Below are 17447 nucleotides of genomic sequence, written 5' to 3'. Positions count from 1 at the left end.
CATCCCTCATTTGGAGTTCTCTTCATATTTTTTAAGATTTATTTGTAATTATTTTATTTTATTATTCATTACACAGATATTTTTGTAAAGTTATAATAGTACTAACATACATATATATACATATACGTACTAACTTTTATTATGAAAATGAAATTTGTAGCAAATTTTTTATCCCCACATGTATGAATATATAACATTCTTATATTAAGAATTAAATGAAAAATAAATTATAAGGATTAAAATCCTTCCACATTTAGATCCAAATCCAAAATATATCCCAAAAAAATTCAAAAGTAAAAAAAAGGTTAAATTTCCCTGCAAAACTTTTAAGGCAAATTAGAAAACCTACCATCAAATTTCCTTACTCATCGCCTCCCCTCTCTTCTTTATCTCATTTTCTTGTTTAAGTTAAAACTTTTTTATGTAGAATGTTTTGCTGATTAACTTTTTTCTTTTTGTCGCTAGGTTTTTTATATTCAAGGTATGTTCATATCTTCTTATTTATAATTTTTCAATATATGTTTTGCTTATTTAACTTAGTTTTTGGGGTTTAGATTATTTCAGATCTTTTAAAAAATAACTACATCTTATTTATGAGCAGATTGTGAAGATTTAAAGAATGAATAGTGTTGAGAGGAGTCATAATTCGCTGACCGCAAGAAATGTCACAATTGAGGTGAAGATTCATTTACAAAGTAAAAAATTTATAAGTTTGTGTACTTTGTTTCTTCTTGCATTCTTCTTATTTCTACCAAATCTTTTAGTTGGTGATATATATAAATAAATATGTTTTCTTCTTGAAATAATATGCATACAAACACTCGTCTACAATTAGTTGGTAATGATCTTTTATGCTAAAAAAATAATTGTTCTGTTTCAAAAATAATTGTCCTATTTCTTTTTAGTTTGTTTCAAAAAGAATGATCCCTTTCCTTTTATTTGGCAACACTTTAACTTTGACATTTCACGTAACATGTTTAAGACCACAAGATTAAAGGATATTTTAGTATATTTGACGTAACTTTAATTTAGAGCTACAAAATTAAAAAGCCTTCTCTCTATTCTTAAACTCCATTTCAAGTCAAACTATATCATTTATTTTAAAACGGAGGAAGTACATCATTTTGACATGTATATTAATGGAGTTAAGGCATATAAATGACAAGATCCGTGTAAATATGCTAAGATTCAGTTGAACGTTGTGGAAGGAGAAATAAGAGAAGAGCATATTGTTAGGTAGTGGAGCCTGATTAATTTTAGGTTTTCCTATTTATTCTCTATTTTAGACTTTCCTATTTGTTCTCTATTTTAGGTTTTCCTATTTATTCTTTGTAACCAAAAATACTCTGATTTATTAATATAAATATACCTCACCGCCGTGGAAGTTCACTCACGGGGTTTTACCACGAAATATTGGGTTTTCTCTCTCTCTCTCTCTAGATTTCTCATCTCTTTCTCTTGAAATTTCTTGTGTTCTTCATTCATCTAGTGTGTGTGCGTGAATTTGATCCTAACAACTGGTATAAGAGCTAAGGAGATTCAAAACGATCACTAAAGATAGATAGTTCAAAGCTTGGAATCGAGAAGTTTGATGGATCCGATTTCTGTTTCTGGAAGATGCAGATCTAAGATTATCTGTACCAGAAAGATCTTCACGAACCGTTGACAGGGGTGAAGCCGTAATCCATGACGGAGGAGAAGTGGAAACTCAAGGATCGCCAGGCTCTAGGGTTGATCCGGTTGAATTTGTCAAGAAACATGGTGTTCAATATCGTGAAGGAGAAGACTACGTCCGGTCTGTTGAAGGCACTGTCAAACATGTATGAAAAATCATCGGCTATGAACAAGGTATATTTAATGCGTAGATTGTTCAATTTACAGATATCTGAGAATGGATCCATTTCTGATCATATAAACGAGTTCAATATGATTGTGAGTCAACTTAATTGTGTGGATATTAATTTCGAAGATGAAATTAAGGCGTTGATTTTGATGTCATCTCTGCCCGAGTCTTGGGATACTGTTGTTACTGCGATTAGCAGTTCCCGTGGATCTGAGAAACTCAAGTTTGATGAAATCCGTGATGTTGTTCTTTGCGAAAGTATTCGGAAACAAAAAGTGGGAGATTCATCGGGCAGTGCTCTCAGCGTTGATTGAAGGGGAAGAAGTAAGACGAAAGGGAAAAATCAACATGGTCGATCAAAATCAAAGAATCGAGGAAAATCACTGAACAGATCAAACGTGACTTGTTGGAACTGTGGAGAAAAAGGACACTTTCGGATGAACTGTACAAAGCCAAAGAAGAAACAGAATCAGAAATTTGGAGATGACAATGATTCTGTAAATTAAGCAGAGGACATTGGGATGCTCTAATCCTTAGTGTGAACAGCCCGGTTGAATCATGGATTTTGGATTCTGGTGCATCTTTCCATTCGTCTCCAAGCAAGGAGTTGTTCCAAAATTTTAAATCTGGAAATTTTGGAAAAGTATATCTTGCTGACAATAAAGCCTTAGAGATTGAAGAAAAAGGGGATGTTTGCATAAAGACCACCTCGGGAAACCAGTGGACATTGGAGGATGTCAGATATATTCCTAGGATCAAGAAAAATTTAATCTCTGTTGGTCAGTTGGATAGCACGGGATATGCAGCAGAGTTTGGGAAAGGTTCGTGGAAGATCGTCAAAGGTGCTATGGTAGTAGCTCGTGACACCAAATCTGGAACCTTGTACACCACTGCAGGGTGAATAAACATGACCGCTGTTGCTGAAGGTGCTTCCGGTTCATGTCTGTGGCACAACAGACTTGGACACATGAGTACTAAAGGAATGAAGATGCTGGTTGCAAAAGGATCATTAGAGGGTCTGAAGTCTGTTGATATGGGTCTTTGCAAGAGCTGTGTTACGGGCAAACAGAAAAGAGTAAGCTTCACAAAGACTCCTAGAGAGCCAAATAAAGTGCAGTTGGAAATGGTCCATACAGATGTTTGGGGACCATCTCCAGTATCATCACTTGGAGGATCCAGATTCTATGTTACCTTCATTGATGATTTCAGCAGGAAGGTATCAGTTTACTTTTTGAAGCATAAATCAGATGTCTTTGCAACTTTTCAGAAGTTGAAAGCTGAAGTTGAGAATCAGACTGGTTTGAAAGTCAAATGCCTAAGGTCTGACATTGGAGGAGAGTATGACAAATCAGAGTTCAAGACATTCTATGCAGCTGAGGGAATAAGATTGATGAGAACAATTCCTGGTAAGGCAAGGCAGAATGGAATTGCTTAGAGGATGAACAGAATATTGAATGAGCGTGCAAGGAGATGAGGATACACTGTGGGCTGCCCAAAACACTTTGGGCGGATGCTGTGAGCACAGTTGCATACTTGATCAACAGGGGACCATCAGTTCCTTTAGGGTTCAAGATTCCAGAGGAGGTGTGGACAGGAAAAGAACTCAAGTACTCACACTTGAGGACTTTTGGTTGTACAACTTATGTTCATGTTGATCCAGAAAAGAGATACAAGCTTGATGCCAAGGCTGTGAAGTGTTACTTCATAGGATATGGTTCTGATTTGTTTGGTTACAGGTTTTGGGATGACAAGAACAGAAAGATCCTGAGACATTGTGACGTGATATTTGATGAGTCTGTCTTGTATAAGGACAGAGAGCAGAAGGTTCTAGAGATTACAAAGCAAGTGGGAGTTGAGGTTGAGTTGGAGAAGAGTAACCCAGAGATGTCGAAGCAAATACTCAACCAACTCCTACTGAAGAATCTGAAGTGGAGCAAGTTACACATGAGCAAGTGTTAAGGAGATCATCCAGATCCATTAGGGCACCAGATAGGCATTCACCTTCATTACACTATCTATTGCTGACTGATGAGGGGGAACCAGAGTCTTTTGATGAGGCCCTACAGGTGGAGGATTCGATCAAGTGGGAGCAAGCCATGGATGATGAGATGAGGTCATTTGAGAAGAATGACACATGGGTGTTGACTAAGTTACCTGCAGGGAAGAGAGCTTTGCTAAACAAGTAGGTGTTCAGAATCAAGACTGAACTAGATGGCAAAAGAAGGTTCAAGGCTCGTTTAGTGGTTAAAGGATATTCACAAAGGAAAGGTATTGATTATGCTGAAATATTCTCTCATGTTGTGAAGTTAACCTCTATTTGAATTCTGTTGAGTATTGTTGCATCGGAAAATTTGCATCTAGAGAAAATGGATGTAAAAACAACGTTTTTACATGGAGATCTGGACAAAGAGATCTATATGCAGCAACCGGAAGGATTTGTGGTTCCAGGCAAGGAACACATGGTGTTCAAGCTCACCAGGAGTTTGTATGGACTAAAGCAAGCACCAAGGCAGTGGTAAAAGAAGTTTGACTCCTTCATGAGCAAGAGTGGATTCTGCAAAGCTGAAAAGGATCCTTGTTGTTACTTCAAGAAATACACTGATTAATATGTCTTTCTACTCTTGTATGTGGATGATATGTTGATTGCAGGATCTAGTATGAGGGAGATTAACAATCTGAAGACAAGGTTGTCTGCAGCGTTTGAGATGAAAGATTTGGGTCCAGCAAAGCAGATTTTGGGGATGAAGATTTCTCGGATAGATATGCTGGCACTTTAAATCTATCTCAGGAGTTGTACATTGAGAAGGTGCTGAGCTGATTGAAGGTTAATGATGCTAAACCCAGGACTACTCCATTGGCAAATCACTTTAAATTGTCAAAGGAGCAGTCACCCAAGACTGCCGAGGAGCGTGATCACATGATACTTGTTCCATATGCTTCAGCAGTTGGTAGTTTGATGTATGTTATGGTCTGCACTAGAGCTGATATAGCACATGCAGTGGGAGTTGTTAGCAGGTACATGGCGAACCGTGGGAAAGAGCATTGGGAAGCTGTGAAGTGGCTTCTGAGATATCTGAGAGGTACATCCAGTACTTCACTTTGTTTTAGCAAAGGCAAGGTGACTCTTCAGGGTTTTGTGGATGCTGATCATGGTAGGGATGTTGACTCGAGCAAGAGTACATCCGGGTACATTTACACCATAGGTGGAACAGCAGTGAGTTGGATGTCCAGACTTCAGAAGTGTATTTCTCTTTCATCTACTGAAGCTGAGTATGTGGCAATAGCTGAAGCTAGGAAAGAGATGATATGGCTGGCAGATTATCTTGAGGAATTGGGCAAGAAGCAGAGCGAGAAGATTCTTTACTCAGATAGCCAGAGTGACATACAGTTGGTGAAAAATCCTGTCTATCATTCGAAGACAAAGCACATCAGAAGGCGATACCATTTCACTCGCAGGGCTGTGGAGGATGGTGATATGTGCTTGGAGAAGATAGAGGGTGCAAAGAACCTGGCAGACATGTTGATGAAATGTGTTGATGTTGGGAAACTGAGGTTATGTAAAACCTCGGTTGGTCTTTTGTAGTTGTTGCTACAGATGTTGCGGTGCGGTAAAGATGTTGATGATGAAGAGATTTTTTTTGAGAATGTATTTTTTGGATGACTGAGTCAGTCTCCAAGTGGGAGAATTGTTAGGTAGTGGAGCCTGATTAATTTTAGGTTTTCCTATTTATTCTCTATTTTAGGTTTTCCTATTTGTTCTCTATTTTAGGTTTTCCTATTTATTCTTTGTAACCAAAAATAGTCTGATTATTAATATAAATATACCTCACCGCCGTGGAGTTAACTCACGGGGTTTTACCACGAAATATTGGGTTTTCTCTCTCCCTGTCTAGATTTCTCATCTCTTTCTCTTGAAAGTTCTTTGTGTTCTTCATTCATCTGGTGTGTGTGCGTGAATTCGATCATAACACATATCACTTTGTACTCAAACAAGATAGTGTATTACAAGAGTTATATCTAATTATAAATATTTTTCAAATTGTAAATTGTTATTATATGTGTTTTTGGAAGTGTTTTGAAATCTTAAATATTAATCCATAGCTACATTATGCATCTCATGGAAGTAAAAAAGCTTGCAAAATAATCTCTAATCATAATATAATTATATATTAAATGCAACAAATTTTCTATATATATCACGTAAATAAAAATATGCATATAAATTTTGACTTTCTGTAGCAAATGAATTTTTAGCTAAAATTATATATATTTCATGGCTAAAGATATAAATTTTTAGTTAAAATTCAAAAATACTTGTGGCATATACTTCATGTTATAGCCATGAATTTTTTTAGTCATAACTAAATACAAGTACTATTGCCAAGAGACTAACACAACAAAATAAGCCCCAAATTCTGGGGGTTTTACTGTGGAGGGTAATATCATCTCAATAATTTACATTACATTGTGGAGGTTTGAGTAACCCCTCCAGTTTATTTAGTCAATTTAAGGAGTCGTAACTGCCATAATCGTCAAAATTAAAATTCCCTAAAATAACATACTTGTTATGAATAATATGTACTAAAGTGAATGTCTAATCATGTGGAGTCCTAGTAGGATTAGGAATCCTACTTGGTGACCAAGTAAGGTTTTCTCTATAAATAAAGGGTTTTCTTTCATTGTAAATAAGATTTGTGAAAGATCTATGAATCCTGAATATACTTCAAGAGAAATAAGAAGTCTTTTATCTTCTCCCTGCTTTCTTCTTCTTCTAATAAATTTATATAGTTTCATAACATGTTATCAGCACGATTGTTCTTCTTATAGAATTATGAAGAAAGACGGGAAAAGTGCAAAAGAGATCTTGCATTATGCAATAAGGTTCTTATATCATCAAGGTATGATTTATCTTTATGTTAAAATTATTTAAGTAACAGATCTGGAGGTACCATCTAAAGTAAGTATTTAAAGAGACTTGTCGACTTTCTATACGTTTAATTTTAACCGACTGGAAGAGAATTCCTTAATTTATTTTAGTAATTAAATAAACACAATTTAGTGAAAGATATGTTTTCAACCTTTATATGAGGTATGCGATCTATTAAACTATATCTATTAACTGCTAATGTTGATTATAAGAAATCATTAGTCTCAATTTTGTGTGTAATTATAATATATAATCATATTAATAATCATCAAAGTGATAAAATTTTAATTATTTTCAAAGGCTTGAGGTTGGGCCGCATTGTGGGTAAGACAATGAATTTAAGTTATATCACACCAAGAGAATAAGACGATGGATCTACGTCCAATCGCACCACGAGGGTAAGACACCAGAAGTGTTGATGCTTTGTGATGAAAGATGTTATATTCAAGTCCCTCATTGATTTATGGCATAAGACGTTGGGTTTGAGTTTCAATGCACCATATTGATGATATTATGATGACTAAGGGAAATAATGAGTTTTTTCATAAAATTAGTCATGAAATATATCTCGTTGAAGTAGATCCATTCCCCAAAGTGAAAATAACAGTGCATAAATGATGCACATGAGTATGGAATGAGATACTAAGTTATCAAAATTTGATGTACTTAGATGATTGTGTTTCATTCATGAAGAATGAAAGCCTTTGATAAATGGTAAGAATACATATTCATTCTTTAGAGTTAATGAGGTGATAAGCCACCATGCTAGACGTGAAAAAAATAGCAACCTTTCTTCAATGATGTGGTATCACCAAGAATGTCTATCTCTAAGAAGACATTTATTATAGAAAAATTTCATGTTTTATCTTCAAGATTGTATTGGACAAGAATTAGTACAATTGAGGCACATTCTATGGCAAATAAGAAATTTACTAATTCCAATACTTTCTTAATTTGATACGTTTTTCTAGGACAATGTTAGCCTATAAAATTTAGACGAATTATGAAAAATTAAAATAAACATCCATTGAAGAACCTGAAAATTCTTTTAAATGGTGAGTTTTCTTGTAATGATTGTTATCAAGACAAGCTAATTGTGACACAATCATAAACGAAAGTTGAGATTGAATTCTCTGCGTTCTAGGAACGTATCAAATATTTGTGGACCTAGTCATCCACTTAGAGGATTGTTTAGACTTAATGGTCCTAATAAATTTTTCTTCTATATGGTCTCATGTGTGCCAATTATTATCTCGTAACTTGATTTTTGAAAAAATGTTGGCACAAATAATATGTTACATGCACAATTTTCTTCAGATTAGTTCATTCAATGATGGGATCACGACTCACCTAAAGGGTAAAGTAATTGAGAAGAAATAAATCTGAAAATTACTCTTGAAGTAATAAAGTTAATTTTACTCATATAATAGTAAATCAAAAATTTACTAAAGCAAAAGGCACATGACGTAGTAAACTTGGAGTTTACGAGTACTGATAATTTTATTAGTTGGCATGAATAATTTGGTTATCCCAAAGACGTGCATACTGAGTAATGGACATACATTGAAAAACTAGAAGATTCCTCAAAAAAAAATTACGTTGCTTGTTCTCGTGATAAAGTTGATTGGATCAACTAAAGTTGGGACTAAATCCCTAAATCCTGAAAAGTATGAAAGGTGAATATGGACCCGTTCAGCTATCATGTGATATGATAAAAAGATGCATTTATAAGATAATTACGTGTACGTTTGTTGTCAACATGTAGTTTGACTTTCACAAAATTGTTTGTGCAAAAATAATTGAGATAAGAGCACAATTTCATAATATGAAATCAAGATAATTCACCTTGATAATATTGATAAATATATAAGATGATGTGACCTTAAATGTCACATTTAGTGAATCATTGCTTATGAAAATAAAGTATAATGTGTTGATTTGAAATATGATATTACATACAAACGTAATTGTATGAATCAAACCAATAAGTGATGATTAATTTTTCTGTTAATTGGTTTATGGTCAAGGACCAAATAGTGTTCATCTTATAATTTTGATTTACAATATTTGATTGATGAATATACTTTGATATGTGGTATATAAATACATCAATAAACTATGATGCACAAAGATAAATTTTCCAAAAGATTGAGATATATGTTAGTTTGTCTAACTTTAAGGAGATTAGAAGCAACACAAAAGTTGTAAAAACTCCTATTGAATGTACAATAGAGTCTATGACATGCATGAAGCATGATAGACTAATCAATTCTAAATAAAATAATCTTTGAATAAGGGAGAGGATCAAAGGATCAAAATGATCATAATAAGAAGATAATGTGCTCTTGGGGAGCCTACGACATAACACTTTGTGAAACCTTATGAGAGGGGTAGCTACCTAAAATTAATGAAGTGATGAGATCTCAATAAGTTTGTCATATTGTGAATCAATGCAAAATCGTATATCGTTGACGATATTTTTATTATAATAGCACGCAATATTGTAAAAGATTATGAGTATATGAATTCTACATCTATTAAAGCATGCTTGTATAAAAATAATTATCAAGTGAAAAGTGGAATGATGCATCTTGGTAAGCTTAAAGCTTATTTGACTTGCAATCTAGGCACTAGAAGATATCATACATTTAATATTAAATGTTTTTACTTGACAAAATTGATATGAAAATATCGAATGGGTTCAAAATCTAAAGCATATACAAGTTTTTGGAAGACTTGTTTATCATCCACATAAGGATTAAATAAATTCAAAATACATAGAGCATATACAAGTATTATTATGCAAGTTGATGACTAGAATTGAAACTCTTGGCAATAGATTATTTGTTTAAAGAAGTTAATGTAAGGAACTTGCAGAAATCTTTGACCCTGAAGGGAAGATTTGTAAAAGCGTATAGAAGAAAACATATTTCGTACAGGTTTTTCTACATTCATCAGCTCCCAAGAATGGTGACATCAACATGGAAGAGGTCTATTCAAGTAATATTATTGTTGATTTATCCACCAAGTCTCTACCAACTACAATTTTCAAAAAGATGGCGCACAAGCTTGGAAAACAAAGATTCTAGTCTATGAATTGATGTTGTCATTAGGGGGAGTTAATACGCGATGTACTCTTTTTTCCTCACAAGGTTTTGTCCCACTAGGTTTTCCGTGTATGTTTTTTAATAAGGCATCCATAATGCATATGGTTAGACATGTGTACTCTTTTTCCTTCACTTGATTTTTTTTACTATTGGGTTTTATCTAGTAAGGTTTTAACGAGGTACATAATCTACCGACATTCAAGGGGGAGTGTTATAAACAATTTGTATTCCTAGTAGGATATGGTTAAGATTCCTACTTTGGGACCAAGTAAGGTTTTCTCTATAAATAAATGGTTTTCCTTCATTGTAAATAAGATTTGTGAAAGATCTATGAAACCTGAATATACTTCAAGAGAAATAAGAAGTCTTTTCTCTTCTCCCTACTTTCTTCTTCTTCTAAATGTATATAGTTTCATAACAATAGTAACTTATTCTATATGTCATTTGCCCCGACTTTTTAGTTATTTCCCTTAATTTTTTCCCCAAATATCCTCCTCATTCTTTCCCTTCTCTAACAAAGCAACACTGCCAGTCCGGCGCTATGCTTTCAATTTCGCGGTAAGATCCGGCGGTGTTGAAAAATGTGGCGCTATTATTGGTGGCGCAACTCATTGGAAAGAATTGTTTTCATGTCGGAGAACTTGAATAGTTTGCTTTACTGTTGAAGTGGAGATGGAGAAGAGGCTGCAATTGGACGATTTTGATTTCTCTGAGTTACAATTTCCTGCTTTAAGATAGGATTATATTTCTCACAGGTTATAGTCTTGCGCGTTTTTTGATTTGCTTTTCAAATTGTAATTAAACATTCATCTTTTATGTTGATTCAAAAATTGTGTTACGTAGTTAGATTTGTACTTTTACCTTACAAGTACTAATGAAATTAAGATTCGTTCATCCTTCCACCACCGTAGCTTCTCTTTCCTGCTTCAAGGAAACATTTGAGCCCTTCGTTTGTCAAATATTTGAAGTTTATCTTTTAAGCGTACTTTGTGTTAGCCCTTAATATGCATTACTTTCAATTTGCGTTGGTGACATTATTTTTCAAATAATATATCTATCTTTATAAATGTTGTGTTTGCAATTGATAGGTTTCATTGTGAAGTATAACAGATATGGAAAAAAATAAAGAATGAAGCCCTAAAGTTTTATAATCTTAGGGTTCTTATTGTCTTGTTTCCAAGTGATTATAATGTTATTGTATCATTTATAATTGCTTTGATTTAGTAATTTAGAGATTTTGTTTGCTTCCAAGTGATTATTTTGATAATGTATTAGCTCAACTCTTGTCAAAACTATAATGGTCAAGAAAAGATGGTGAGACATCTGATTGTTAAAAATGTACGACTTCCTTGTCTTTTTTGCGTACGCAAAGGAAAAGCCAAGTAGAAAACATCAACAAATCTTGCTGGGAATAGACATTGATAAAAGCAACCTGAGACTCCAGGAGCAGAATACGAAAGGTGGCTATTGGAAGCAAAGCATTTCTCCATGCCATTATTAGCCAACAGTGGCAACAACTAAAACAGTGTGTTGTTGAAAGGTTGTTTCGTATTGCTTCCTCATGTGTTCGACAATCACGTCGATTATGTAAATGCTACTGTCATTTGTGTATTAAATAGCATATAAAGGTGAGCACATTGTTCAATTTTCTTTTCCTTTTTATGTTCATGTAAATTCTTACGCCTCCTACCTACTCGAAAGTGTTTAACTAGTGCTGTACTTTCTTGCAGAAAGGTAGGTTACAAGAGAAGCTGCATTTAGGACTATTTTTTGGTTTGTGTAAGTCACTAAAGTATGCAAAACATGTCATGTTATGAGAACATTAACAGTTTTAGTAGTTATCATGTTAATTACATCTCGTTTCAATCCCAAACATGAAATAATAGGCTATGTGAATCCTTATTTCTTCATTTAAGTTCATATTAACAATGTTTTATTACTCATAATTTTTACATTCTCTGTTGTTGTTCTATGAGGAGAAGCGATAGATAAGTACATAATCAAGTAAGTTACATGCTTTAACAATTTACAAAGCAGTAATAAATTTTCTGTGTTACCTAAGGAGTTTTTTGTGGTTTAGTGAAGTTCATATATTCTACAACCCGCTAGATTTCTAAGCTAATATGAAATTTCTATCTGAGGCCAAGATTAATATAGTTAGCCTCCATTCTGTTGCCAAATTTTAAATTCCTCTCTGACTGTGACATTTTAGTATCAACAGCCTTTCAGAAGCTACTTTTAAGTTGTTTTCTTTTGCTTGTTGTTATTGTTTTCTTTTCTTTTTTTGTCTAATGCAGGCTATGTTACGTAATGATGCCAATCCACAGCTTTCTTGTGCAATTGATACTTGGAGTCTAGGTTGTACTGTTTAAATGTTTACTGGACAATCCTCTTGAAGTTGATTAGACGGGCTAAGCCGCGTTAACAAACTTTGAGCCTATTAGTTTGTCACATAGTAGTATCATATCCAAAGAAGCTATATTCCTCGGAATCTCCAAAAATGCTAATGCACTATATTTGAAGGATTCGAAATTCAACCCCGCACTATTTTTGAAGAGTCCGAAAATTATAGCTGAGAATGAACAAGCAAAAAAATCATGGCCAATATTTTTTTTTTTGATTCCAAATTTGATGTATAAACAATCGTGTATTTCATTTTTTAGGTGAAAGCAATTATCACCTGTACTAGAAACGTCATTTCCGGAAGGAAAGATTTTTATCCGTTGCTATTTTCAGAGGAAATATGCAGATAGTCCTACATTTTTTATGCTTCTTGAGCATCCTTTCTTAAGTAATACTAATTTGCGTGAACATAGTGCTACTGTTTCAGGTTCCTCAGAAGATTTTTTGCGGATGAAATGAGAACTGTGGGTTTTAACATATCGAACAAGAATGTACTTTTAAGAAAGTGTATTTTTTAATGTGTAGCCTTCCCTACTCAACTGACTCTGTGGCACAGGTAAACATTCCAATGTCCGTAAAGTTACAGTGGAGTGACAGTCGGAGCATGTGGTCTTATTAGTTTAGAGCCAACAGAGGTAAACAGTTGTGGAATGTTAGTTAAGATTATTACTACTGCTCCGTTGCTAGTTTTTTTCCTTTTATGATTGTAGATGATTTTTGTTTTTTCATTGATATATATTATTTTATGAGATCTGTACGTTGTTTGATTTACATAATTTAAAACAAATGAATATATGATATACTAATATTATATGAAATGCATAATAATGAGGTTTATGGGCTAATTTTGTTTGTTTCTATGTGAATGTACCACCAAATGATGATTTTTAGCATAAGAGTCATATTTAGTACATGTGTTTCACATATATTGATGATTTTAGGTTCGGGACATTGAGGAAGTTCCTGGTCATTGAAGCAGAAGACTTGGCTCTTTCCTAAGTTGATTGGTGAGTCCTCATGAGTTCCGAGGATATAAACACTTGTCAAGCCTTATTGGTTTTGTCTATGTTTTGAGATAATTATTCCATTCTGATATTGAGACTTCATTGTATCCTATATGAGCATATTGTAATAGACTAAGGAATATGCCCAAACTATTATGATTCATTCTTTAGATGGTTAAATTTGAGACGAACTATTAGTGATTGTTGTTGTTAAATGTTAAGGTAGAAGCCTATGTATGCTTGCTATGTAGAGGTCTATGTAAACCTCATTATGTATAGATGTAATGTTTTAAATTTATCTGTGTTTTGACCTGTGATATGTAATGACGAATGCTAAGAGGCTTGTCTTAGTCCTCTTCGAGGAAGTCGATGCCGATAACGACGAGGGTGTACTTTGGGTTGTTACAAACTTGGTATTAGATCATTAGGTTAAAGTATATATTAGGATTGATTTCTCACTAATCCACGTCTATGTTAGGTCTTATTCGTAATTGTGAAGAGCGCCACACTTGTGAATGAGAGACTATGTGATTCTCATGAACTTTCACTATCTTGTTATTCCTTAGTCATGCCTTAGAGTCCTATCTCTATTTAGTCCTTTCTTGTAATCCTTTTATTGTGCTTATAGGCAATGAATTCAAGGAGGAACAATGCTCGAAAGTTCGGAGAGGAGAATTTGAATGAGGTGGTTCCCCCTCAAGCTCCTCAAAACCCTCACATTCCTATTGAAAAAGGGGCTATGTGTAACGTTGACATAGAATCGACCATACATAACTTGATTCAAATGTTGGCTACCTAAATTTCTAGGGATGCAAGAGTGCAAGTGAATCCCAATGCTAACACTACCACTTCAAGGATTAGGGATATTACAAGGATGAATCCCCCTACTTTCTTTGGTTCTAAGATGGAAGAGGACCCACAAGGGTTCATTGATGAAGTGTTCAAAATTCTTGATGCTATGGGTGTTTCTTATCAAGAATAGGCAGATCTAGCCGCATACCAACTCGAAGACTTAGATCGAGTTTGGTATGACCAATTGAAGAATGAGAGGCCGATTATAAAAGGCCAGATTACTTGGGGAGCTCTCAAAACTGCTTTTCTTGGTAGGTTCTTTCTCTTGGAACTAAGGGAAAGGAAAATTCAGGAATTCATCAACCTTGATCAAGGGGATATGAGCATTAAGGATTATAGCCTCAAGTTCACTCAACTATCCAAATATGCTCCGACTATAGTTGCGGATTCTAGTGCTAAGATGAACAAATTTGTTAATGGGATATCCGATCTGGTTGTTAATGAGTGTAGGTCGTCTATGTTGATTCCTAGAATGGACATCTCTCGCCTCATGGTTCATGTAGAACAAATTGAGGATCAAAAGCTTAAGCAAGTTGGTAGGGAGTTGAAGAAGGTAAGAACCGAAGATGGGAATTCTTCCAAGGCTAAGTTTGAGGTACAGGACAAACCAAGGTTCAGAAGGAGGTTTTCCAACCAAAGACCTTCTAATGCACCAAGGGTAAGGTGCCTACTCCAAAGCCCCAAGAGGGGAAAGGTGGAAGATCTTATGTTGAGAAGTTTCTTTGTGCAAAATGTGATTCGATAAATGATGGTAAGTTGCTAGTTGGCACGGGTAATTGCTATGGTTGTGGAAAGAGTAGTTACATGAAGAGATATTTCCCTATGATAAAGTCTCAAGTAAGGAAAAATTCTCAAGATCAAGCAAGTGCCCCAAATCTAGATGCTCTAAAGAAGAACCGTTTCTATGCTCTCCAATCCCAAAGTGATCAAGAGAGCTCAGTGGACGTGGTCACTGTTATGTTAAAATTATTTTCCTTTGAAGTATACGCTTTGTTGGATCCAGGACCTACATCGTCATTTGTGACCCTTCTTGTAGCAATGAAGTTTGATATACTACCCGACATATTAGACGAACCTTTTTTGATTTCTACCCCGGTGGGTGCTTCCATGGTGGTTGATAGAGTCTATAAAGGTTGTCCTATTTCCTTGCCCAATAGAGTTGCATTTGTTGACTTGATAGAACTTCATATGCTAAATATTGATGTCATATTTGGAATGAATCGGTTGCATGCTTGCTTTGCTTCTATTGATTGTAGGACAAGGGTAGTCAAAATTCCGTTTCCAAATGAACCCGTTTTTCAATGGAAGGGAGGGAACTCAAATCCTAAGGGTAATATCATTTCATGTCTAAAATCTTGCAAGGTGATTGCAAAGGGAAGTATTTACCATATAGTGAGAGGTAGAGATTTTGAATCCGAGGTCCCTCCAATAGAGTCGGTACCCGTAGTTAGGGAATTTCCAGAGATCTTTCCCGATGATCTTCCTGGAATTTCTCTCGAACGGGAGATTGATTTCAACATAGACTTATTGTCGAATACGCAACCTATTTCAATCCCTCCTTATCGAATGTCCCTGGCCTAATTTAAGGAGCTAAATGCTCATCTCAAAGAATTGTTAGATAAGGGCTTTATTCAATCGAGCATATCTCCATAGGGTGCTCCAGTATTGATTGTAAAGAAGAAGGATGGGTCGTTGAAAATTTCCATCGACAATCATAAATTAAACAAAGTTACTATAAACAATAAGTACCCACTTCCTGGGATTCACGACTTCTTTGATCAACTCCAAGGAGCGAGTTACTTTTTGAAAATCAACTTGACATCGGGTTATGATCAAATTAGGGTTAGAGAAGATGATGTTCCAAAAATGGCATTCCAAACAAGATATGGTCATTTTGAATTCCTAATGATGTCATTTGGTATAACTAATGCCCCGACGGCTTTCATGGACCTCATGAATTGAGTTTTCAGAAAGTATCTTGATTTGTCTGTGATTATACTTATTGATGATATTTTGATGTTCTCAAGGAGTGAGGATGATCATATGGATCATTTGAGAATAGTTTTGCAAGTTCTCAAAAATAATCAACTTTTTGCTAAATTTAGTAAATGTTAATTTTAGTTGAGATCGGTAGCTTTACTTTGTCACATTGTCTCTAGTGAAGGTCGAGGTCAATTCGAGGAAAACATAAATGGTCAAAAAGTTGGCCTAGACCTTGAGTCCTACCGACATTAAAGGTTTTCTAGGGTTGGTCGGTTAATATAAGAGGTTTGCTGAGGGATTTTCGTCTATCGTATCTCCATTAACGGCCTTAACCCAAAAGAAGTCCAAGTTCAAATGGTCGGAATCTTGTTAGAATAGCTTCCAATTATTGAAATATAGACTCACCTATGCTCTGGTATTGACCTTAGTAGAGGGTAGCGATGGGTTTAAGGTTTATTTTGATGCCTCCCGAGTGGTTCTAGGATGTTTGATAATGCAACATCGCAAAATAATGGCGTGTGATTCTAGACAACTCAAGACACATAAAAAGAATTATCCAAGACACGACCTTGAGCTTGCGGCTGTTGTATTTGCTCTAAAAATTTGGAGACACTATCTTTATGGGGTGCATATTGACGTGTTCATGGATCATAAGAGACTAGAATATGTATTTACCCAAAGAGACTTGAATTTACACCAAAGAAGATGGTTAGAGCTTCTAAAAGACTATGATATGAGTGTCCTTTACCATCCCGGAAAAGCTAATGTGGTGGCGGATGCTTTGAGTTGAGTGTCAATGGGTATTGTGGCTCATATGATTGATGAGAAGAAAGAATTAGTGAAGGATATTCATCAGTTGGCACGGTTGGGTGTCCAATTAGAAGAATCTTCAAAGGGTTGTTTTATGGTTTGTCACAACTCCAAGTAATCTCTAGAGGTGGATGTGAAAGCTAAGCAACGTCTTGATACCCAATTGATGGAGTTGAAGGAGTCTGTCCTAATCATTCTCCCAAGGGGAAGATGGGGTACTTAGGTACCAAGAAAGGTTATGTGTTATGGATGTGGATGGTTTAGGGGATAGGATCATGGAAGAGTCTCATGCCGCCCGATATTCCTTTCACTCGGGGCCACCAAGATGTATGATTATTTGTGTAACATTTATTGGTGGAATGGAATGAAAAGAGGGATAGAAAAATTTTGTGGCTAGATGCTCGAATTACCAACAAGTCAAAGCCGAGCATCAAGGGCTGAGAGGTCTTACCCAAAATACTGACATTCCCACTTGGAAGTAGGAAATATGTCAACATGGACTTCTTGGTAGGCTTACC

The 17447-nt window shown here is 35.1% G+C and overlaps 1 protein-coding gene and 1 long non-coding RNA gene across 2 annotated transcripts; both read left to right on the top strand.

Moving 5' to 3' along the window:
• The first annotated feature begins 250 nt into the window (after positions 1–250).
• On the top strand, positions 251–13468 carry LOC104646815 (uncharacterized). Its single transcript, XR_011220639.1, has 3 exons — positions 251–481; positions 602–676; positions 6671–13468. It is a non-coding gene; the product is annotated as an uncharacterized lncRNA (long non-coding RNA).
• A 139-nt stretch (positions 13469–13607) lies between these two features.
• Positions 13608–15717, top strand: LOC101250208 (uncharacterized). Its single transcript, XM_004237238.2, has 4 exons — positions 13608–13697; positions 13913–13969; positions 14267–14689; positions 14794–15717. Exons 1-4 carry the CDS (start codon positions 13608–13610, stop codon positions 15715–15717), a joined length of 1494 nt encoding a protein of 497 aa, XP_004237286.2.
• The last annotated feature ends 1730 nt before the right edge of the window (positions 15718–17447 follow it).

The sequence above is a fragment of the Solanum lycopersicum genome, chromosome 4, assembly GCF_036512215.1.
Source record: "Solanum lycopersicum chromosome 4, SLM_r2.1".
In the NCBI taxonomy this organism is placed as follows: Eukaryota; Viridiplantae; Streptophyta; class Magnoliopsida; order Solanales; family Solanaceae; genus Solanum; species Solanum lycopersicum.
This window is presented reverse-complemented; position numbering and strand designations above follow the sequence as displayed.

Coding starts and splice junctions, on each gene's coding strand:
- LOC101250208 (XM_004237238.2), top strand. CDS start 13,608: ATGACGAATGCTAAGAGGCTTGTCTTAGTCCTCTTCGAGGAAGTCGAT. Junction 13,970..14,266: donor GAGAGGAGAATTTGAATGAG/GTGGTTCCCCCT, acceptor TATCAAGAATAG/GCAGATCTAGCCGCATACCA. Junction 14,690..14,793: donor TTGGTAGGGAGTTGAAGAAG/GTAAGAACCGAA, acceptor TAATGCACCAAG/GGTAAGGTGCCTACTCCAAA.